Source organism: Physella acuta, unplaced genomic scaffold (assembly GCF_028476545.2).
Source record: "Physella acuta isolate Inbredline_101_S28 unplaced genomic scaffold, ASM2847654v3 ptg000875l, whole genome shotgun sequence".
Lineage (NCBI taxonomy): Eukaryota > Metazoa > Mollusca > Gastropoda > Physidae > Physella > Physella acuta.
In genome coordinates, this window is record NW_026732392.1 from 589056 (window position 1) to 610449 (window position 21394).

At 33.0% G+C, this 21394-nt stretch overlaps 3 protein-coding genes across 8 annotated transcripts; 2 read left to right on the top strand and 1 right to left on the bottom strand.

Annotated features, from left to right (window-relative positions):
• Positions 1-281: 281 nt before the first annotated feature.
• On the bottom strand, positions 282-2906 carry LOC131952519 (zinc finger protein OZF). Its single transcript, XM_059315221.1, has 2 exons — positions 2805-2906; positions 282-2069 (listed from the first exon to the last, which is right to left on the bottom strand). Exon 2 carries the CDS (start codon positions 2033-2035, stop codon positions 389-391), a length of 1647 nt encoding a protein of 548 aa, XP_059171204.1. The 5' UTR covers positions 2036-2069; positions 2805-2906; the 3' UTR covers positions 282-388.
• Positions 2907-4044: 1138 nt separating this feature from the next.
• Positions 4045-11908, top strand: LOC131952510 (zinc finger protein 665). 4 transcript variants are annotated; one of them, XM_059315204.1, is made up of 2 exons: positions 4045-4061; positions 9100-11908. In XM_059315204.1, exon 2 carries the CDS (start codon positions 9109-9111, stop codon positions 11281-11283), a length of 2175 nt encoding a protein of 724 aa, XP_059171187.1. In that variant the 5' UTR covers positions 4045-4061; positions 9100-9108; the 3' UTR covers positions 11284-11908. The 4 variants fall into 4 exon arrangements, with proteins under 4 accessions (XP_059171187.1, XP_059171184.1, XP_059171186.1 ...); XM_059315201.1 differs by lacking the exon at positions 4045-4061 and adding an exon at positions 4119-4177; XM_059315203.1 differs by lacking the exon at positions 4045-4061 and adding an exon at positions 5199-5293.
• A 2477-nt stretch (positions 11909-14385) lies between these two features.
• Positions 14386-19922, top strand: LOC131952513 (zinc finger protein ZFP2). 3 transcript variants are annotated; one of them, XM_059315211.1, is made up of 2 exons: positions 14386-14620; positions 17313-19922. In XM_059315211.1, the coding sequence occupies exon 2, from the start codon at positions 17322-17324 to the stop codon at positions 19365-19367; it is 2046 nt and encodes a 681-aa protein (XP_059171194.1). In that variant the 5' UTR covers positions 14386-14620; positions 17313-17321; the 3' UTR covers positions 19368-19922. The 3 variants fall into 3 exon arrangements, with proteins under 3 accessions (XP_059171194.1, XP_059171195.1, XP_059171196.1); XM_059315212.1 differs by having other exon boundaries at positions 14386-14587; XM_059315213.1 differs by having other exon boundaries at positions 14386-14562.
• Positions 19923-21394: the final 1472 nt, after the last annotated feature.

The following is a 21394-nucleotide window of genomic DNA, read 5'->3' on the forward strand; positions in this document are numbered from 1 at the left end:
TCTGTAGGGCAGATGAAGTAGAAATGATACATTTCTTGACCTAGGTAATAAATTTAATAAAAAATTGCGTAGTTTTATTTACCCTAACATGAGCCAGGCACTCATTAGAGCTGGATGGACTCAGGGACAAACTACAGACTTAAGTCCAGAACTAGACCCAAACCTTAAACTTTTGGTTAGCTCTACCACACCATTACACAACTTTTTACTAAAAAAGGTAAAAAATATTTTTCTTTTTAAAATAAGTCAATTAAATTATAAAAATTTAAACCTAAGTAAATAAAATCTTGGTATTTTTGCTCCTGAAAGGTTTAATAAATTTACTTTAAAGTAGAATGCTCAGAAGTCTCATGGTTAAACATGTCTAACTACTCACAAATATATCTATTCACACATAGAAATGAAAAGTAACTAAATTGGATTCAGGATTTTCCAAAATGTAACATGTAGTAGCAGTACGGATGGGATGTACCCTTTGCTTATGACGTGTTAGATGCTCTTTAAGATTAAATTTCTTGTGACAAACATCACAGGGAAATTGTTCTAATGTTTTCACTGGTATATGTCTACGCTTATGTTCCCATAAGATACGTATTAGTGGAAACTTTTCATGACAAATATCACATTCATAAGTTCTCTTGACTGAATGAACTACTAATTTATGATTATGCAAAATTCGTACAGAATGAAAATTTTCATGACAGACATCACACTCATGTAATATCTCTGGTTTGCGAGGCTTGTGAATTTCTTTATGTCTAATTAATTCTCTTCTAAAATAAAATTTTTTGTTACATACGCTGCACTCATACTGAGCATCAAAATGCAACTTTTTATGCCTGTAAAAAATATCAGTACTAAAAAACTTTTTCTGACAGATTCTACATTCCAAATGAGGATTTTCTGAGTGTGTTTTTTTATGATTTAAAAACTTCTGCCAATCAAGATATTTTTTTGGACATATATAGCATTCGTAGACCTTGTTTCCGTTTGAACAGTATTTATTATGTTTAGTTAGATCTTCCTTCTTTAAAAACTTTTTCCTACATCTAACACATTGGTGTGGTTTTTCTTTTAAGTGAAATAATTTATGTACTGTTAAGAGACTCCTTCTGTTAAACTTCCTTTGACATATTTCACACTGATGCGCCATATCTCCTGTATGGAGTTGCTTATGCAGTTCTAAATGACCTTTTAAATGAAACCTCTTTTGACAAACATCACACTCAAATGGTTTCACGCCTGAGTGGAATTGTTTATGTAGTAGGAATCGCTTCAGGTGAAAAAACTTTTTGGGACACTGTTCACACTGATATGGTTGATCTGTTCCATGCAAATATTTTTTATGTTGTTGTAAATGTTGGCTGAAAAGAAACTTCCTTTGACATAAACCACATTCAAAAGGTTTCTCTCCAGTGTGAATTACTATATGTTTCTCTAAAAATCCTTTACGTCCAAACTTTTGGTGGCACACATCACACTCATAAGGTTTGTCTTTTAGATGTGATTTATTATGATTATACAGGCGATTCCTGTTTTCAAATATTTTATGACACACCTTACACTCAAAAACTTTCTCTTTTGGTTTACCATCATCTGGTTTACCAGTGGGATGGATTTTTCTTTTATGCTTGGTTAGGCCACCTTTGTATTTAAATTTCTTCGGACACAAGTCACACTCGTAAGGTTTGTCTTTTAGATCCAATCCAAGAGGTTTGTCTACTGACTTATTTTCTGCCTCATTTTCTTCTGTGTTTTCTGCTGAATGACCTTTTTCTGAGTGCATAGATAAATCTTTCTTCTGTGTAAACTTTTTATGACATACATCACACTCAAATTTGCTTTGGGAGCTGGAGTGAACTTTTATATGTTGTACATAAGCACATTTTTTAGCAAATGTTCTGCTACACACCTTACACTTAAATGACTTTTCTTCTTCATAATCTTCATTATCACTGCTAGGTCTAGATGAAGAAGATGAAAAATCATCTTCATTGGCTTTCTTATTTCTTAAAGATTTATGTTTATCAGCCATTCTTGTCAGCTGTTTACTGTTGCTAAATTTAACACTGAGGAAGAACAATAATGTATTTTAATATCCAAAATATATAAAATCAACATATGCATCTACATAGACGTTTAAGAGTAGGACTGGAAAAGAGGGTGGAAAATTAACTTTTTATTTAAGAAATTACATGGCATCGGGCAACTAAAAGCTTTTAAATTCCAGGTTTTAATGAGGGGAAATAAGTTGACTCAGTTAGTTTTAAATATTTATTATTAGGCTAATATTTAATTCAAGTAGAACTTATGATTTATTTATGCAAGAAGACAATTTAGTTTTAAGCAAGAAATTTTAAAAATTTTTAATAAATGTATTAATAACATGCTTTTATATGCTATAAAAAGATAAAAATAATTATTTTCATTTATGAGTAACTTTTTAATTTCATACGACATACACATCTCTTGGAAAAATTAATGATACATTTTTTTTTGTTATTTGCATATTTAACTAAAGCCAAAAGTATATTCTTTTTTCTATATAAAACCAAAATATGCTTCAACATATGCATTTATTTAAGCTGAGTAGCTGAAGAAGCGGGTTGGAGTTTAATTTTTCATTTCAGAAAATGCATGGGACTGTGGAACTAGAGAGCTGTTAAATTTAAATATTAAAAATAAATAACACTGAGTCCACCCAGCTCTGCTGGGTATCTAAATCTAATAATACTATCTAACTTGTGTTAGTGTTACTAGACCTAGTCTAGATCTAGAATCTAGATAGTGTAGAATCTACTTACTAGATCTAGATATTTATATTAGATCTCGAATGCTTGACTTGAAATTAAGAACGCCGAAGAAGAATGTAGAATCTAGATTTAGATTCTAGATCTAGATCTAAATCTAAATCTCAACGGAGACTCCTTTCCGGTTCGAGACACCTAATTTCATTACTATTTGACATAGAATGAAAACCAAAGCATAGAAATACTCTCCAGCAAAAGAAGAATAAACCGTGAGTGATCTCCCCTAAATTTTCTCGAATATTCTTATACGAGAAATAATAATCATTAAAAAAGTTTTAAAAAACCCACGCTTTCTGATTGAAGTAAAAAGTAGAAAATAAATGCTATACATCACAATAATGCGAGCGATCACTCTACTATAAGCGATCAAAAACGTGGGGCGCCGAAGTAAAAGTTATATTACTATTGATTAGATAATACTATTGACTTTTATTAGGGAGCTTGTAGAGAGTCAACAGTATTAGAAACTGTAAGAAAATCACGGCGCCCCACGTTTTTGAGCGCTTATAGTAGAGTGATCGCTTGCATGGCATTATTGTGATGTATAGCATTTATTTTCTACTTTTTAGTTCAATCAGAAAATGTGGGTTTTTTAAAACTTTTTTAATGATTATTATTTTCTACTTTTTAGTCTTTGTCTGTTTGTTTGCATTAAAATCTCGTAAAAGTTGTATAGCATTAAAGTCTCGTAAAAAGACAACTCGTAAAAAACACGTTGTGTGAATACGTTACTGACTAGAACACATAGATTTGAACCAGCGACGAGTGGGATAGCCCCATAGCAATCGTGTGCCCAACCACTCGACCATATCGTCTCCCCCAAACTGGCCACCAGTGGTAATATTTACCTCCTGTAAGTTTAAAGTCGGTTAAAACTAAATTATCTGCCCCTAAGCCTGTCGCGACTTGGGATCGTTCGCTTCACTGCGCGCGGCAAGAGAGAGGCTAGCTACGCGTCGCTGGTTTTTTTTTCTAATGGCTCGCAGAGGAGAATTATATATATAGATTATATAGCGGTCTAAAATGCTCAATAAAATGTTTCCATTGATCAATTTAGTAATAATAACAATTGAATATTCGATGGTCATCCAAAAGAAAGCTTCCCTGAAAATTTCAGCGCGCTAGCTAACTGGGAAGTGCCAGAAATTTCGATCGCAAGATTGGATTGGAAAGACAAACAAACAGAGAAAGCAAGTTAAAGAAAACGTGGGGAAAAAATGGCCTGTTGATGAAGGATACAACGGGCGCTAGGTTAATAGCTGTCTATTTTCTTTAAACTAAAACCAAAACCAAAATCACCACCTTAATCAATTCAATTTAACCGGAAACGAAAAATGACATTGAAAACGGATTTTTATCCAGAATCGGTACTTGAATCAGATTTATTCTTAATCTCCACGTAGTTACTGCACATTGATACTAATGTTACCGTTATTGAATAAATAAGTAAGTAATTTAAAAAAAATACCCCAACTAATCTCAATCATGACAAAAGTCGCATTTAGAGTCGCTTTTAGGCGACTCTATTTGCCGCCCCCCCCCCCCCTCCCCCCACACACACACACCTCAAAGTATAGAGAAAGTCTTGTAATCGTGCAAAAAAAAAAACAAAAAAAAAACCGAGATTTTTTTTACAAATCGATAACTTGAGTACCGTTACAGCTAGATTGATGAAATTTCATATATAAGTATTTTATCAAAATCGTAGATCCGTATCAACTTTTGAGCGATTTCCGATAACCTGAAGTGGTACTTTTTCTACTTTGAATTTTTCAAAAGCCTATATAAACTTGAGTACTATTTCAGATAGATAAATGAAATTTCACATTTAAGTAAAAGATCTAATTCTCTACCTTCTGAGTAATTTCCGTTGACCGGAAATACTAATTTACGCTATTTCCGATTTCTCAAAAAACGCATGTAAATTTATAAAGCACTAATAATATTTTTCTATGAGATTCTATTCTATTTTTAAAAGTTTAAGTAATTAAAAATCATGTCTATATTCCAAGTAATATAAGAATATTCGAGAAAGTTTAGGGGAGATCACTCCCGGTTTATTTTTCCTGTGACTTTTTTCCTACAATCGTAATGGTTTACTAGAATCTAGATCTAGATCTAGATGAGAATCTAGATTTAGACTCTAGAATCTAGATTATAGATGGGGTCCATGCAAAAAACGTAAATTTTCATCCTCCTTACGACTACCCCCCCCCCCCCCCCAATGTATTTAGATCTAGTATTTAGTAAAGAAAATAGCATTTTTTTAATAAACATTAGATCAAGATCTAGATCTAGATCTATATGTTCTGAAGCCTATCCCATTCAATTTCAGTTAATTTTTTTCTAGATCTAGAACTAGATCTAGGCCTAAACATTTTTTTAAAAAGACGCTACGACGGGAAGAGGCTTTGCTTGTCCCGGCAACATAAAATGGCCGCCTACAAGACGAGTTGCTTTTAATTGCTCATATCCCACTGTGGGTAATTTAATGGATCAAATTTTGATATGAATAGACTTATAAATGGACATCTATTTGCTACCAATTCTAATGTTTCTGTATAAAACATTCAAATAACAATTCAATTACTATTCAAAGTGAAAGTTAGTATACTAAGTATAGTTAAGTATAGTTACTATAAAAGTTACGGAGTTGTTCAGGTCGAGGCACGTAGTCGAGGCAAGCAGTCTAGATCTAGATCTAGATCTAGATCTAGTTTAATCTAGGACATAGATCTAGATCTAGATTCTAGTAGTAGACCTAGAATCTAGATCTAGAATCTAGTACTAACTTACTAATCTAATAGATTCTAGATCTCTAGGTCAACATCTAGATCTGGTAATCTGTCGTTTTAGGTACGTAAAATCGCCCGCGACTAGTAATGTGAAAAACAGGTGACTCCTTAAATTTTAATAATTATTTCACATTTTGAGGAGGATTTATGTTTTGAAAATACAGTTTCCTTGTTTCATTTAGATGTAGATCTATGTAGATCTAGATCTACCTGTTTTAAAACAATTGAATTAAAACTTGGCCGATTCTAGTCGGAATAAGATACGCATGCGATACGCATGCGCAATGGAGAGAAACTACGACTTGCCTTCGCGGCGATGTTTTCGATGGTACTGCGCATGCGTGTGTTTACAACCGCACAGTGTTTCTTCCAGACTTTTTTCTCCGGGGGGGCACTTGAAATCTTCGGGGGGGGGGGGGGGGGGGCGGTAAACTTTCTTCGGGGGGGCGGACACTGTTAAAAATATATATTTTCTATAATAGACTATATAAATTATATAAATTTCATTTCGTTCGGGGGGGCGGTAAAATTTTTTCGGGGGGGGGGGGGGGGCTTTGCCTCCCCGAAGAGATGCCTGGAAGAAACTCTGCAACCGCAGAACCCTAAAACCAACCCTAATCCTATCCCTAACCCTATCCCTAATCCTAACCCTAATCCTAACCCTAACCCTAGCCCTAATCCTAGCCCTAATCCTAACCCTAACCCTAACCCTAATCCTACCCCTAACCCTCATTCTAGCCCTAACCCTAGCCATAGGTCACTGCGCATGCGCAGAGCTATCTTTTGCCGACTAAGTGGAGACGTTGGGGAGAAAAATCTTCTTCCGAGTAGACACTTCGTTAAAACTTTATAGATCTAGATTCTAGATCTAGTAATAAATGACGACTAGCCATGTTTCCAACAGATTCAACCATGCTCATTTAGACATTTACTATAGCAGCCAACATGTTTCTTTTTTTTTTATTGTAAACTTATAGCGCAAGATTCAGGGGAAGCCACTCTAACTTACAGATGGCCGCTTTTTATATAGCAAATCCTGTTTGCAAACACTGCCGTTTAAAGTTAATTTACTAGGCCTATATATATTAATATATATTTAGCCATTGATTTAGGTTTATCATTCATTTATCTAATATATCACAATATTGAATAGGCTATACTAAAGCCTTGACATTACTAGCCGCGGGTAATTTTACGTACCTAAAACAATAGATTACCCTAGAATCTAGATCTAGATCGAATCTAGATCTACTAGTAATACTAATAGTAGTAGATCTATACTTATAGGCCTAGATCTAGTAATATTAATAATACTTAATAGTTAATAATAGGCCCTAGACTCTTAGAGTCACTCTAGTAATGGCTACTGATATAGATCTAGATCTTATATATTCAATAGTATACTATAGTATACAGTATAATAGGGCCTACTAGATCTAGATATCTAGATATAGATCTACCTAAATTTAAATCTAGTAACTAGGCCCCTATGCCCTATACTATCTAGCCTTTTAAATTTATAGGCCTACTAATTTAATACTCTTAGATCTTTCTTAGACTAGAGCTAAGAGTAGAAATCTAGAGCTAGTACTAGATCTAGATCTACTGATTTTGTATAGGCCTAAGTATCATCAGTATGTAATTGAATTAACAGAATTATTGATGGAGCTAAAGTTATTTATTTAGGTAGTTTAGGCCTACTTTCTTTAAGTAGATCTAGTTGTTATCACTTACTTGAATATTTACTTATTAAAATACTTATTACTAAGTTACTTTACTAATACTATAGATTAGATTAGTATAGATTATAGATAGCATCAAAGTATTATAGGCCTAAATCAGTAGCGTACGCAGGGGGGAGCAGGGGGAGCGGCCGCTCCCCCTCTGGCCATTGTTTGCAAAGTGGCGCCTTTTTAGAAACTTTTTAACTCAAAGTTTTAAACATTGATATTTGTTAAAAAATTATCTTTGGTCGGCACATTTGAAACGTAAATCTCTGTGAATATTGTTTTTTCAATTACCAGTAAAAGGTGTGTGAGCAGTACAGTGATCTAAACCATACCTTCTCATTATGTTAAAAAGTTATCTTTAAAGAACACAAAAAGTCCGTAGCTAATTAAAAAGTGCATAATCTGAAATGTAAGACCGATATTTTAGTTATATGTAAGCTATCATTCCGAAAGCTTTACTTCTATATTTAAAAGCTGGCTTTTATACCAACTCTGATTTTAAAAACTTTCATTATGCTGTAATAGTTTAGCATTTATAATGACAATATATTTGATCCTGACTGTAGAAAAAACATTTTTGTAAAAACGAATAGTGTTAAGCTACTTCATTAGATTCAAAAGTAATTATTGATTTGTTTTGATATTTATAATAAAATGTGTAGACATATACATATTTATTTTAAGATATTGATTATTTCCCCTTTTCGCTAGTCTTAATAGATGACACAGAATTATTATGTAATTTTCGTTACAAGAATTACGAAACAGATTATGCCGCGTTCGTTGTTTTTGGTTGTAGTGTGTTTATATATATATATATATATATATATATATATATATATATATATATATATATATATATATATATATATAAATTTTTTTTTTTTTTTTTTTTTTAGAGTGATAACATATTTTTTGATTCGTCGACCTACATTGTGTGTTTTTTTTTTATTTCTTCAGAGTGCTAATTCAAATTTATTTTACATCACATCGAAGCAATAACATACAGCTAATATATATATATATATATAAATATATATATATATATATATATATATATATATATATATATATATATATATATATATATATACTTATATAGAAAATATTACAAATTCGGCGCCTTTTTTTGCTATTTCCGCTCCCCCTACAACAAAACCTGGATACGCCTCTGGCCTAAATATTATAATTATACTTACAGTTGAGTGTAATAGTAATAGTATAATTAATAATAGAGTATAGACTACATCTAGTTATTAAGTAACTACTAGTCACAGTATGACTAGAGTAGGCTAGTATATTTAGTATGGAGTGTAATCTCACTGAGGCTAGATCTAGAATCTAGATCTATGTAGCGTTGGATATTATCTGTTTAATGTTTGTTTGAGTTTTGTAAACATTAGTAATTGTAAATCTTTTATTATTTCACTGTTGAAAAAATAATATATACTATAAATTAATCAAGGGCTTACGAAGTAATTTTATTAAATAAAACTCTTTCTATTTAAACTAGATGGCGCAAAATAAAATATGGTTTAGAGTACTTTAGATGGATTGCTGAATGGTGCGACAGACTACATTAAATTTTATTGTTCTACTGTTTTCACATTTTTTTTACTGCTAAACCATTTGTCAATAATAACCGACGCTACATAGTGAGATTACCAAATAGAGTATAGAGGCCTATTCTATTAAAATGAATGTTTTTGAAATTGTTTTTAAAAATGTTGTTTTACTTTTCCTTCCTAATTGAAATAATATAAGCTATACAAGATGGATGAAAAAACAGCATCCACGTGTGAAATGGTAGTCAAACAAGAAACTTCAGATGACATCCAACTTTCTGCAGTTGCTGACTTCAGTCCTCATAATTTACTTGAAGTTTTAAATAGTGCAGACTCTACCTCTCTTCATTCATCAACTGAATATACCCAACCACATTTTAAACCAGCATGTGACACCGGTGTGAATGCTTCAATTGACAATTTTCATCAAGTAAAAACTGAGATTTGTGATGATTTAACTGACCTGAAGCTGATGCATGCTGAATTGAATGATAATTTATCTATTGCCTCTGGTCAATCAATTCAAGATAAAAATGTAAAAGTTGTTACTGAAAGTTTTCTTGAGAAATTTGAAAGACATCAGCCAGTAGACAAAAATAATGTGAATATGAACATAAATAATTTACATAATTATTATAATAGTAATACGCAGAAAAAAACAATCAAACCTGGAGAAGTATGGGAAATGTGTAGCTTGAAGTTTATGTTAAATGAAAAAAAAGTACATAGACCTAAAAATGTTGAGCTGGATCGGAATATGCATGGTTGCAAAGTATGTGAAAAACGTAAGAAAAATCACTCAAGTGGAAAAGATCAAGAGCGTGATGTGTGTCATAAGAAATTTACTCTAAAGGTTAATTTAGAACTGCATAAAAAGTTTTCCTGTGTGAAAAAAACAGAGTTGTCTGATAAGTGCCCAAAAAAGGATATTTCTCAAAAACAATTAACCTTGCATAAAAAGGTAGAGCCCAAAGAAAAATTAGAGTGTGATGTATGCCAGAAGAAATTTTCTTATAAGAGCCAATTAACTATTCATCAATATAGCCATACTGGAGAAAAACCACATGAGTGTGAAGTATGTCAAAAAAGATTTTCAACACTTTATTATTTAACAGAGCATAGATATTTACACAGTAAAGAAAAAACTTTTTTATGCAATGAGTGCCCTAAAATGTTTATGACACAAAAACAACTGAAAATTCATAAAATAGTACATACAGGAAAAAAATATGAGTGTGATGTATGTCAGAAAAGATTTGCTACAAATTCTTATTTAACTGAACATAAAAAATTACACGGTGACGAAAAATTCTATTTATGTGATGAGTGCCCAGAAATGTTTGCTACTAAAAACCGATTCAACTTACATAAAAAGGTACATTCTGAAAGCGAATTTGAGTGTGATGTTTGTCAGAAAAAGTTTAATCGCAAGAACTTGTATAAATTTCATAAAAAATTTCATACTAGAGAAAAACCATCTAAGTGTGATGTATTTCCTAAAACTTTTTCTCGGAGTACTTTAAAACAAGATGAAAAATTACATAGTAAAGTTAATACAGAAGAAACTTATTTATGTAAAGATTGTCCAAAAATGTATTGTAGTGAAGAATTATTAATCATGCATAAAAAGGTGCATAATAAATATGAGTGTGATGAATGTCACAAAGGGTTTTGTCACAAGCACAAATTAAATAGTCATAAGAAAATTAATCCTGTAGAAAAGCCAAATGAGTTTGATGGATGTCATAAAAGTATTAATCAAAGTTGTACTTTGGAACAGATTAAAAAAGAACCCTTAGAAGAGATGACACATGACTGTGAATTATCACATGAACAGGCCACTGTTTGTGGTACTTTGACACACGAAGAAAGAAAATCAATTGGTTGTGATGAGGGAGAAAGAAAGGATTATCTGTGTGCTCATTCAGAAGAACAGAAAAAAAATCACTTGAGAGAAAAGACTCTTGAATGTAATGTATGTCAGAAGAAATTTTCTTATAAGAGCCAATTAACTATTCATCAATATAGCCATACTGGAGAAAAACCACATGAGTGTGAAGTATGTCAAAAAAGATTTTCAACACTTCATTATTTAACAGAGCATAGATATTTACACAGTAAAGAAAAAACTTTTTCATGTAATGAGTGCCCAAAAATGTTTATTACACGTAAACAACTAAGCATTCATAAAAATTTACATACCGGAAAAAAATATGAGTGTGATGTATGTCAGAAAAGATTTGCTACAAATTCTTATTTAACTGAACATAAAAAATTACACGGTGACGAAAAATTCTATTTATGTGATGAGTGCCCAGAAATGTTTGCTACTAAAAACCGATTAAACTTACATAAAAAGGTACATTCTGAAAAAAAGATTTGAGTGTGATGTTAGTCAGAAAAAGTATTGCAAGAACTTGCTAAAATTTCACAATGAAGAACAACCATCTAAGTGTGATGTATTTCCTAAAACTTTTTCTTATAGTAATTCAAAAGATGATAAAAAAGTTACAGGTGACAAAGTGGTCTATCGGTAGAGAGCTGGACTGCTAACCCTTGAGTCTCAATTTCGAATCCATGTTCAAGTCAGTAGACCGTCCCTGAGTCCACCCAACTCTGATGGGAACCTAATTGATGTTAGGGAAAGTAAAGGCTGCTGGGCATAGTGCTGACCACACTATCCCTTCATATACCGAGGTCACAGAAACAAGTGAACTCTACCTCACTTGCCCTATAGACTGTCAGGTTTGAAAGGGAACTTTACTTTTTTAAAAAGTTACATAGTAAGGTTAATACAGGAAAAAACTATTTATGTAATGATTGTCCAAAAATGTATCGTTGTGAAGAACTATTATTTTAATCATGCAAAAAAAGTGCATTAATATGACTGTTATGTTTAAAAATGATTATGATGTTTTAAAATATAGCAATTTCTTGCTATCACACAAACAATTGTTGTAAGTGTAATTCACATACTTAATGAACTTTATGCTATTTTTAAAATTGCAATAAACTTCCTTTCATTTTTAAGCGTTTTCTTATTTTTGTATGGCATTGTGTTTTTTAAAATGTTATTCACTCTTATAGTTAGTATATCACTCAACTATAATAAACTAGCTCTTATAGTTATTGCGCATAAGCACCTTGCTGTTAAGTAATTTAACACTTAGAAAAGAAACAAATTGTATTAATAATTAAAGCATATTGTGTAACAGTAAAATAAGGAAGAAATGGTTGGTGGCGCGCTTTTTCGCCAATGTAAATTGGATGGACCGGTGATTAAATAAGTCGTTTAACACTTAGAATATAAAGCAATTGTATTAACGCGTAATTTACAATTTCACTAGCCAGTTTTGTTTAGAAATGGCGCAACTAGTTCTTTGTAAGATTCTCACGATTCTCTCGACTTCAACTTGAGGGATCAAATATTTTTACTTGATTGCATTACATCATGCCTGGATCACTTTATTAAAGAGAAATAAATATCACGGATTCTTTAATCGCTATCCGATCATTAAAATAGCATACGGTCGGAGCTTGTTGGCGGAAAAAATTTTGTCGAAATTTTAAGAGCTAAAAAAATTGATATAGCATATCGAATAGATCAACTTTTTGATTGCTTGTTTCATAACAAGTCATATAGTAAAACTAAACGATGAAAAAATGGTACAGCACGAAGATTGCTAATGATTTGTTACTTTGTTCAACCTTACTGATAATTTCAAAATGTTAGATCTATATACTATTATAGAAATTGTTCTAAAGACATGACCAAAATAAAAAAAAAAAATTTTTTTTTTACAAACTACTCTAAAGCAGAGGTTCTTAACCTTTTTGCAGAAACCAAACACTAACAGTTCATATGCGCCTTCTCCGAGTTCTTAATAGTTTTATCGTCCACATGAATTATTAGAGTCGGGTGTGTGTCTTGACCTCCGCCGAAGCTCTGAGACTTACTTTCCAAACCTCTTGGGTTTGATCAAACACACGTTGAGAACCATTGCTGTAAACACTTTTGATTTCTTAATTTTTATGCGCTTCGGTTCCCCAAGAAGCGTAGGCAACACTTCGTAAACTCACTTGATTTTTATGAAGATGCCTCCCTATCTCTATTTCAAACGATTTCCTTTAGGACTTTTTGTCTCATTCTCTTCCTCTTTCCCCGTGGACATTACACTAACACCTGCTTTGTAATGTTATTTACGGTCTTTCTAATATGGTGCCCTAACCACCACTTTTCCATGCTCTTATTTCATTCTCCGCTGTGTAGGGGTCGGCGTGGTCGAGTCGGTAAAGCTAAACCGAAAAGTCTCGAGTTCGAACCCTCGGGCAGATGAGGCTCGTTAGCTGGGGACTGTCTCTCTCTTCTAGGAGAGACAACTCCAAAATTAAACAACTGCTGCCTTGTAGTTTGTTCTTGGACAAAGGCTATGGAAACAAATCCAAAAAGAAAAGCAGGCTGAAATCGGAGAATGGCCTCAATGGCGCATAACCAGTTGACACGTAACGCTTAATTGTGTTGGAGGCGTGGTCGAGTCGGCAAAAAGCTCATGGTTGATAAATACGAACAAAGTCTCGAGTTCAAACCCACTGGCAGATAAATCTCGATCCCCTTCAACACTAATAATTAAGAACGAAGAAGAAGAAGATTCTCCGCTGTCTGTAACCTAGCTCCAAGCCATACAGTAAAAGAGACTTCACATTTAGCCATAGATCCCGATTTAATCTTTTTGACAATGCATTTGAATTCCACATTCGCGTAGAAGGTTAAAACTCGTTTTAACGCTGCTGATTCTAATCAGAACGTCATTGGCGGTGCCATTATCATTAAACTGGTTATTATTACTTATTCAACCAGTACAATTAGTTCTGCATTTGTTGTTGACTGTGTGCGAGAAGGCAGCGCACATCTGCGAAATCCAAGACTTCAGAAAAATTCAACTGCTATTTTGAGAGGGGGGGGGGTGTAGGCTGAGGTGTGACGTCATTTTAGGGGGGGGGGGTCTGGCTTTTTGTGACAATGTGTGACGGAGGGGAGGGAAGAGGTAAAAATCGTCAAGAAAAAAGCGTGACGTAATTTTTTTTTAAAACATCGATATTTTTCCAAAATTGCAGTTGAATTTTTCTGAAAACAGATATTTTTCCAAAATCTTGTCTGAACTCTGTCAACATGGAGTATTTTAATCAATTCCTATTGCAATTTATCAAAAGTTTTCTAAAACGCGAAATAACGTCTAAAATTCGTATTCTAACAATCTAACATTGCTTTTTTATAATGCAAAAGTGTGAGTCGCGCCCCTCGATGAGATGCTCGGAAGAAACTCTGGTATACACACCGTGTTTATTTTTTAATTTGCTGATAATGATAAAAAAAAGACTGGTTTAAATTTAAAACGTATTGTATAATAATATTTGTTCCCCATGTGGATCTCGATCTAGATCTATAGATCTAGTTTTTATAACAACCTTCCTTTGTTCACTTTTGTCATGCGTAGGCTGTCTTATTAGTGTGTAGAGGGTGCCTCATCCGTAGGCTAGGCCTAGGGCCTAAGGAAAAAATCGAAGGCCTCATCCCATTATACTTCTAGACAGTATTGAGTAGGCCTAACTAGATCTAGATCTAGATCTAAAATTAGGTCTTGTGTTGGATCGGCTGAGCAGAGTTAGATAATATTCAATTAATTCAAGTACTAGTTCATGATCTAGATCTAGATCACTTGGTAATCTATCGTTTACGCCCGCGGCTAGTAATGTACGAAAAAGTTACCTCATTGTCAAGGCTTTAATAGAATTTAATAATAATTCTATGGTTTTAGGTACGTAAAATCGGCCTAGACTAGACTAGTAATGTGAAAAAAAGGCGACTCATTAAATTTTAGTAATTATTTCACATTTTTAGGAGGATTTTTGTATTGGAAGATACAAAAATGTTTCAAAGTTTCATTAATGTAGATCTACCTGCTTTTAAATTTTAAACAAATTAAAACTTTTCAGTAATAGATGAAGACTAGCAATGTTTTCATCAGATGCAACCAAGCTCATTTACTTTAGCAGCCATCAAGTTATTTTTTTGTAGCATTATTGTTAGAGATTCAGGGGAAACCACTTTAACTTACAGATGGCGCTGAAATCTAGCTCTCAAACAATGCTTTTTAAAGTTAATTTCGGCCTATATTGATATATTTACTATAATATTTACCCATTGATTATTAAGTTATCTAGGCCTATAATATTTGACACAAATATATCACAATATACTATATACTTCTATTAAACTTAGCAATGAGGCAACTTTTTCGCCCATTACTACCCTCGCCAATTTTATGCACCTGAAACGATAGATTACTTGTTATTGTTATACTAATGTATTTACTACTTAGAATAGTATTGACTTGGTATAAGTATGATAGTAATTGAATTATTGATGGAGTTAGTTATTTATTTAGGCATTTAGGTAATTTAGGCTTATTTTAAGTAGACCTAGATCTACTAATTACTAAGTTATTACTAAATTACTTTACTATAGTTAGCATCAAAGTAGTATACAGTGTAATAGTATAATAATAGAGTATAGACTACATCTCCAACACAATTAAGCATTACGTGTCAACTGGTTATGCGCCATTGAGGCCATTGACTCCGATTTCAGCCTGCTTTTCTTTTTGGATTTGCTTCCATAGCCTTTGTCCAACCAAGAACAAACTACAAGACAGCAGTTGTTTAATTTTGGAGTTGTCTCTCCTAGAAGAGTGGCTGTCCCTAGCTAACGAGCCTCATCTGCCCGAGGGTTCGAACTCGAGACTTTTCGGTTTAGCAACCATGAGCTTTACCGACTCGACCACGCCGACCCCTAGATCTAGTTACTAGTAACTAGTATCACAGAATATGACTAGACTAGGCTGCACTAGAGTAGACTAGTTTAATATTTAGTATGGAGTGTAATCTCACTGTGACTAGATCTAGATCTATAAGCATTGGATATTATCTGTTTAATGTTTGTTTGAGTTTTATAAACATTAGTGATTGTAAATGTTTTATTATTTGACCGTTAAAAAAATAATATGTAATGTAAATAAATCAAGGGCTTATGAAGAAATTTTATTAAATAAAACTCTTTCTATTTAAACTAGTTGGCGCAACATAAAATATGGTTTACAGTACTTTAGATGGATTGCTGAATGGTGTGCCATTGTTCTACTGTATTCACATTTTTTTCCCACGTTTTCTTTAACTTGCTTTCTCTGTTTGTGTGTTTGTTTGTCTTTCCAATCAAATCTTGCGATCGAAATTTCTGGCACTTCCCAGTTAGCTAGCGCGCTGAAATTTTCAGGGAAGCTTTCTTTTGGATGACCATTGAATATTCAATTGTTATTATTACTAAATTGATCAATGGAAACATTTTATTGAGCATTTTAGACCGCTATATAATCTATATATATAATTCTCCTCTGCTAGCCATTAGAAAAAAAAACCAGCGACGCGTACCTCGCGCGCAGTGAAGCGAACGATCACATGTCGCCACAGGCTTAGGGGCAGAGAATTTAGCTTGAACCGAGTTTAAACTTACAGGAGGTAGGCCAGTTTGGGGGAGACGATATGGTCGAGTGGTTGGGCACACGATTGCTATCCCACTCGACACGGGTTCAAATCTATGTGTTCTAGTCAGTAACGTATTCAAACAACGTGTTTTTTACGAGTTGTCTTTTTACGAGTTGTCTTTTTACGAGTTGTCTTTTTACGAGTTGTCTTTTTACGAGTTGTCTTTTTACGAGTTGTCTTTTTACGAGTTGTCTTTTTACGAGTTGTCTTCGTTTACCCAAAAAAAGTGAAAAGATAAAATCGATAGCAAGATTTTAATGCAAACAAACAGACAAAGACTAAAAAGTAGAAAATAATAATCATTAAAAAAGTTTTAAAAAACCCACGTTTTCTGATTGAACTAAAAAGTAGAAAATAAATGCTATAGGCCCTACATCACAATAATGCAAGCGATCACTCTACTATAAGCGAGCAAAAACGTGGGGCGCCGTGATTTTCTTACAGTTTCTAATACTGTTGACTCTCTACAAGCTCCCTAATAAAAGTCAATAGTATTATCTAATCAATAGTAATATAACTTTTACTTCGGCGCCCCACGTTTTTCATCGCTTATAGTAGAGTGATCGCTTGCATTATTGTGATGTAGGGCCTATAGCATTTATTTTCTACTTTTTAGTTCAATCAGAAAACGTGGGTTTTTTAAAACTTTTTTAATGATTATTATTACTGCTAAACCATTCGGCAATAATAAATGACGCTACATCGAGAGATTACCGAATAGAGTATAGAGGCCTATTCTATTAAAATTAATGTTTTTAAAATTGTTTTTAAAAATGTTGTTTTACTTTTCCTTCCTAATTGAAATAATACAAGCTATACAAGATGTGTGAAAAAACAGCAGCTACATATGAAATGGTAGTCAAGCAGGAAACTTCAAATGACATCCAACTTTCTGCAGTTGCTGACTTCAGTCCTTATACTACTTATAGTTTACTTGAAGTTTTAAATAGTGCAGACTCTACCTCTCTTCATTCGTCAACTGAATATACCCAACCACACTTTAAACCAGCACCTCTCACAGATGTTAATTTTTTAATTGACAATTTCCATCAAGTAAAAACTGAGATTTGTGACGATTTAACTGAGCTGAAGCAGATGCATGCTGAATTGATTGATAATTTATCTATTGCCTCTGGTCAATCAATTCAAGATAAAAATGTAAAAGTTGTTACAGAAAGTTTTCTTGAGAAATTTGAAAGACATCAGCCAGTAGACAAAATTAAAGTGAATACGAACATAAATAATTTGCAAAGTGATTGTAATACACAGAAAAAAACAATCAAACCAGGAGAAATATGGGAAATGTGTAGCTTGAAGTTTATGTTTAAAGAAAAAAAATTATGCAGACCTAAAAATGTTGAGCTGGATAGGAATCCACATGGTTACAAAGTATGTGTAGTTAAGTTGTTGCTGGGCAATCGTCCAGAAAAACGTAAGAAAAATCACTCAAGTGGAAAATATCAAGAGTGTGATGTGTGTCATAAGAAATTTACTCTAAAGGTTAATTTAGAACTGCATAAAAAGTTTTCCTGTGTGAAAAAAACAGAGTTGTCTGATAAGTGCCCAAAAAAGGATATTACTCAAAAACAATTAACCTTGCATAAAAAGGTAGATCCCAAAGAAAAATTAGAGTGTGATGTATGTCAGAAGAAATTTTCTTATAAGAGCCATTTAACTATTCATCAAAATAGTCATACTGAAAAAAACCCACATCAGTGTGAAGTATTTCCTAAAACTTTTTCTCATAGTACTTCAAAACAAGATAAAAAATTACACAATAAAGTTAATACAGGTAAAACATATTTGTGTAAAGATTGTCCAAAAATGTATTGTAGTGAAGAATTATCAATCATGCATAAAAAGGTGCATAATAAATATGAGTGTGATGAATGTCACAAAGGGTTTTGTCACAAGCACAAATTAAATAGTCATAAGAAAATTAATCCTGTAGAAAAGCCAAATGAGTTTGATGTATGTCATAAAAGTATTAATCAAAGTTGTACTTTGGAACAACATAAAAAAGTAGGCCTACACTTAGGAGAGATGACACATGGCTGTAAAATGTTTCATGAACAGTCCATTGAACAAGTCCATTCAACACAAGAAGAAAGAAAATCAATTGGTTGTGATGAGGGACAAACAAAGCTTTATCTGTGTGCTTATTCAGAAGAACTGGAGAAAAATTATTTGAGAGAAAAGGCTCATGAATGTAATGTATGTCAAAAAAAGTTTACTTCAAGTCAAAGTTTAGCAGAACATACAAAATTACACAGTGAAGATAAAACTTATTTATGTAATGAGTGTCCAAAAATGTATTTTAGTAAAGAACTATTAATGAGACATAAAAAAGTACATTCCAAAGATAAATTTGAGTGTCATTTATGTCATAAAAAGTTTCCTGATAAGTACAGATTACATAGTCATAAAAAAACTCATACTGATACAAAACCATATGAATGTGTTGTATGTTGTAAAAAGTTTACTTTAAGTAGTACTTTAAAACAGCATACAAAAATACATGCACCCTATAGGGTAAAGGAATATGATTGTGACATTTGTAACAAGAGTTTTTTCACAAATGGTCATTTAACACATCATAAAAAACTACACTCAGGAGAAAAAGCTTTTCTATGTGATAAGTGCTCAAAAATGTATTTTACTCTAAATCAATTAAATGTGCATATAAAGGTCCATTCCAAAAGATATGAGTGTAACGTTTGTAAAAAAAAATTTGCCTACAGGGACAAATTGAATATTCATGAAAGAATTCATACAGGAGAGAAACCACATGAGTGTGATGTATGTGGTAGAAAGTTTTTACGAGCTGATTACTTAAAAAAACATAAACATCTTCACACACGTGTGTGATGTGCATAATAAAAGATTTCTACACATCAACTCCTATTAGAACTCAGTGTAAACAAAAGTTGGATCCCATGCTTGCGTCTATAGTCGGTGACTGAGTCTACTCAGCTTTGATAGGTACCTGACTCACCTTGGATAAAGTAACCAGCTAGTCATAGTGCTTGCCAAACTATCACTTTATATGTGGTGGTCACAGAAACATGTGAAAAAGAGTACTTTTACTTTCGATAAGCCAATGTTTTGAAAAGCGATTTATACATTTCTGAATGAAATTTTATGTAAGCATGAGTCTTAAAATGTTTTGTTTAGAAATAAAAATATGAGCCTGGCTTGTAATTTTTAATAAACCTAAATGTAATTGATTTTTTCACTCCCCAATCTATACTAATTTTATTTCATTTCTATTACACTCACAATTCATTTATTTGTAAGGAATTGTATCCATTAAAAACATTTCTTTGCAAAACTTTGATGTATGTGTTTTTTTATGACAAACTGTATTATTGAGTTTTATGTTTTAAAATGTAGCTATTTCTTGCTATCACAAAAAAAAATGATATAAGTGTTATTCTCATACTTACTGTAATTTTTAAAATTGCAATAAACTTTCTTTAAATTTTAAGCATTTTATTATGTTTTTGTATGCAGTGTTTTAAAAATGTTATTCACTCTTATAGTTATTAAGTTACTATATCACTTGTCTATAGTGAACTAGCCCTTTTAATTATTGTGAATTAACACTGCTGTTAAATAATTTAAAACAAAAACAAAGGAAATAAAAGTAGATTAACTGTTTAAGTTCTTTATTGAAGGCATCAATCATCAACTTTCAAGTTAAAACCTAACCCTTACCCCAGGCAACATATTTGGTACCCAATCACCGGCAACTGGGTGGATTACACTAGCTAAGCCAATGCAAAAATTTAATTTCAGTAAAACAATATAATAGTTACATATTTTGGATAGGGGCCGTCAATCTGATTACAGACCAGTTTGAATTTTCAAAATCTGACCATAAACAAAAAAGTTATGAATTTTTTAGTCATTAAAAAAACAGCATTTTTTTCAGACAACGGGGTAGACCCTGAAAGAGGAAAAATACTGGGATGGTATGGACCAAACTTTTAAGTTTTTCACTAAAAGTGGTATAAAAGCAAGCAGACTTCACCAATTGATATAATTTAATGTGATTTTGTAGATATTTGTATGCCGAATCCAATGATGCTATTTTAAAAAGTGTCTTTGTTTTTATGGAGTAAATTGTCTCCCTTATTAATAGCAGGGGTGGGTAACATCACTGATACAGTTGAAGGTATTATTGCAGTTTTCAGGGTGGCCAGGGGAAATCCCATCCATGTCCTCGCCTATGGGAGAGCTGGAAGGTGATAATAGAAGTTAATGATATGCTCAAGTAACAGCAAACCTGTGGGTGGACACCAAATATGGTGATCTGTACTCTTTTTCTGGTGCTCTGACATGCATAAACTGACAGTACCGTCGGTTAGAATCACAAGAGGTAAAGAAAATGCAGGAATAAGATTACTTGTTGGAGGCCATATGGGTCTAGGCAGTGGCGTAGCGAGGTCGGGTGTCACCCGGTGCGGCACTTAATGGTGTCACCCCCAGAGGCTGTAGCGACCCTTCCCGGGGACAAACTTTCAATTTTCTATGTGCACCCCCCCCCTCAAACTTTCAATTTGCTCCCCCACCCCTCAAACTTTCGATTAGCACCTCTGAAGAGACTATTTAACACTCGAATTAATCACTTAATTAAGTGGAATTATCGTTGTTCTCTATATATTTTACTATTTTTTGCCTTGGTGTCACCCCCCTAAATGGTGTCACCCGGTTCCACTGGGTCTAGGGCATTTTCCCCAGCCTTCCCCCCCACCCCTCCCCGCAGCAGATACTGCCCTCCTCTATGCTGAAGAACCCTATACCCAAACCTATAGAAAACCCTATACGAAACATTAAGCCTATATTGGCATAAATATAAACTCTATCCCCAAATTATCCCTAACGGGGGGGGG

What these genes read in the sequence shown, in the direction of transcription:
- LOC131952519 (XM_059315221.1), bottom strand. Translation starts at nt 2,035, where the DNA reads ATGGCTGATAAACATAAATCTTTAAGAAATAAGAAAGCCAATGAAGAT.
- LOC131952510 (XM_059315201.1), top strand. Translation starts at nt 4,145, where the DNA reads ATGACATTGAAAACGGATTTTTATCCAGAATCG. An exon ending in CGGATTTTTATCCAGAATCG is followed by an intron (nt 4,178 to 9,099) that starts GTACTTGAATCA and finishes AAATAATATAAG; the next exon opens with CTATACAAGATGGATGAAAA.
- LOC131952513 (XM_059315211.1), top strand. Translation starts at nt 17,322, where the DNA reads ATGTGTGAAAAAACAGCAGCTACATATGAAATGGTAGTCAAGCAGGAA.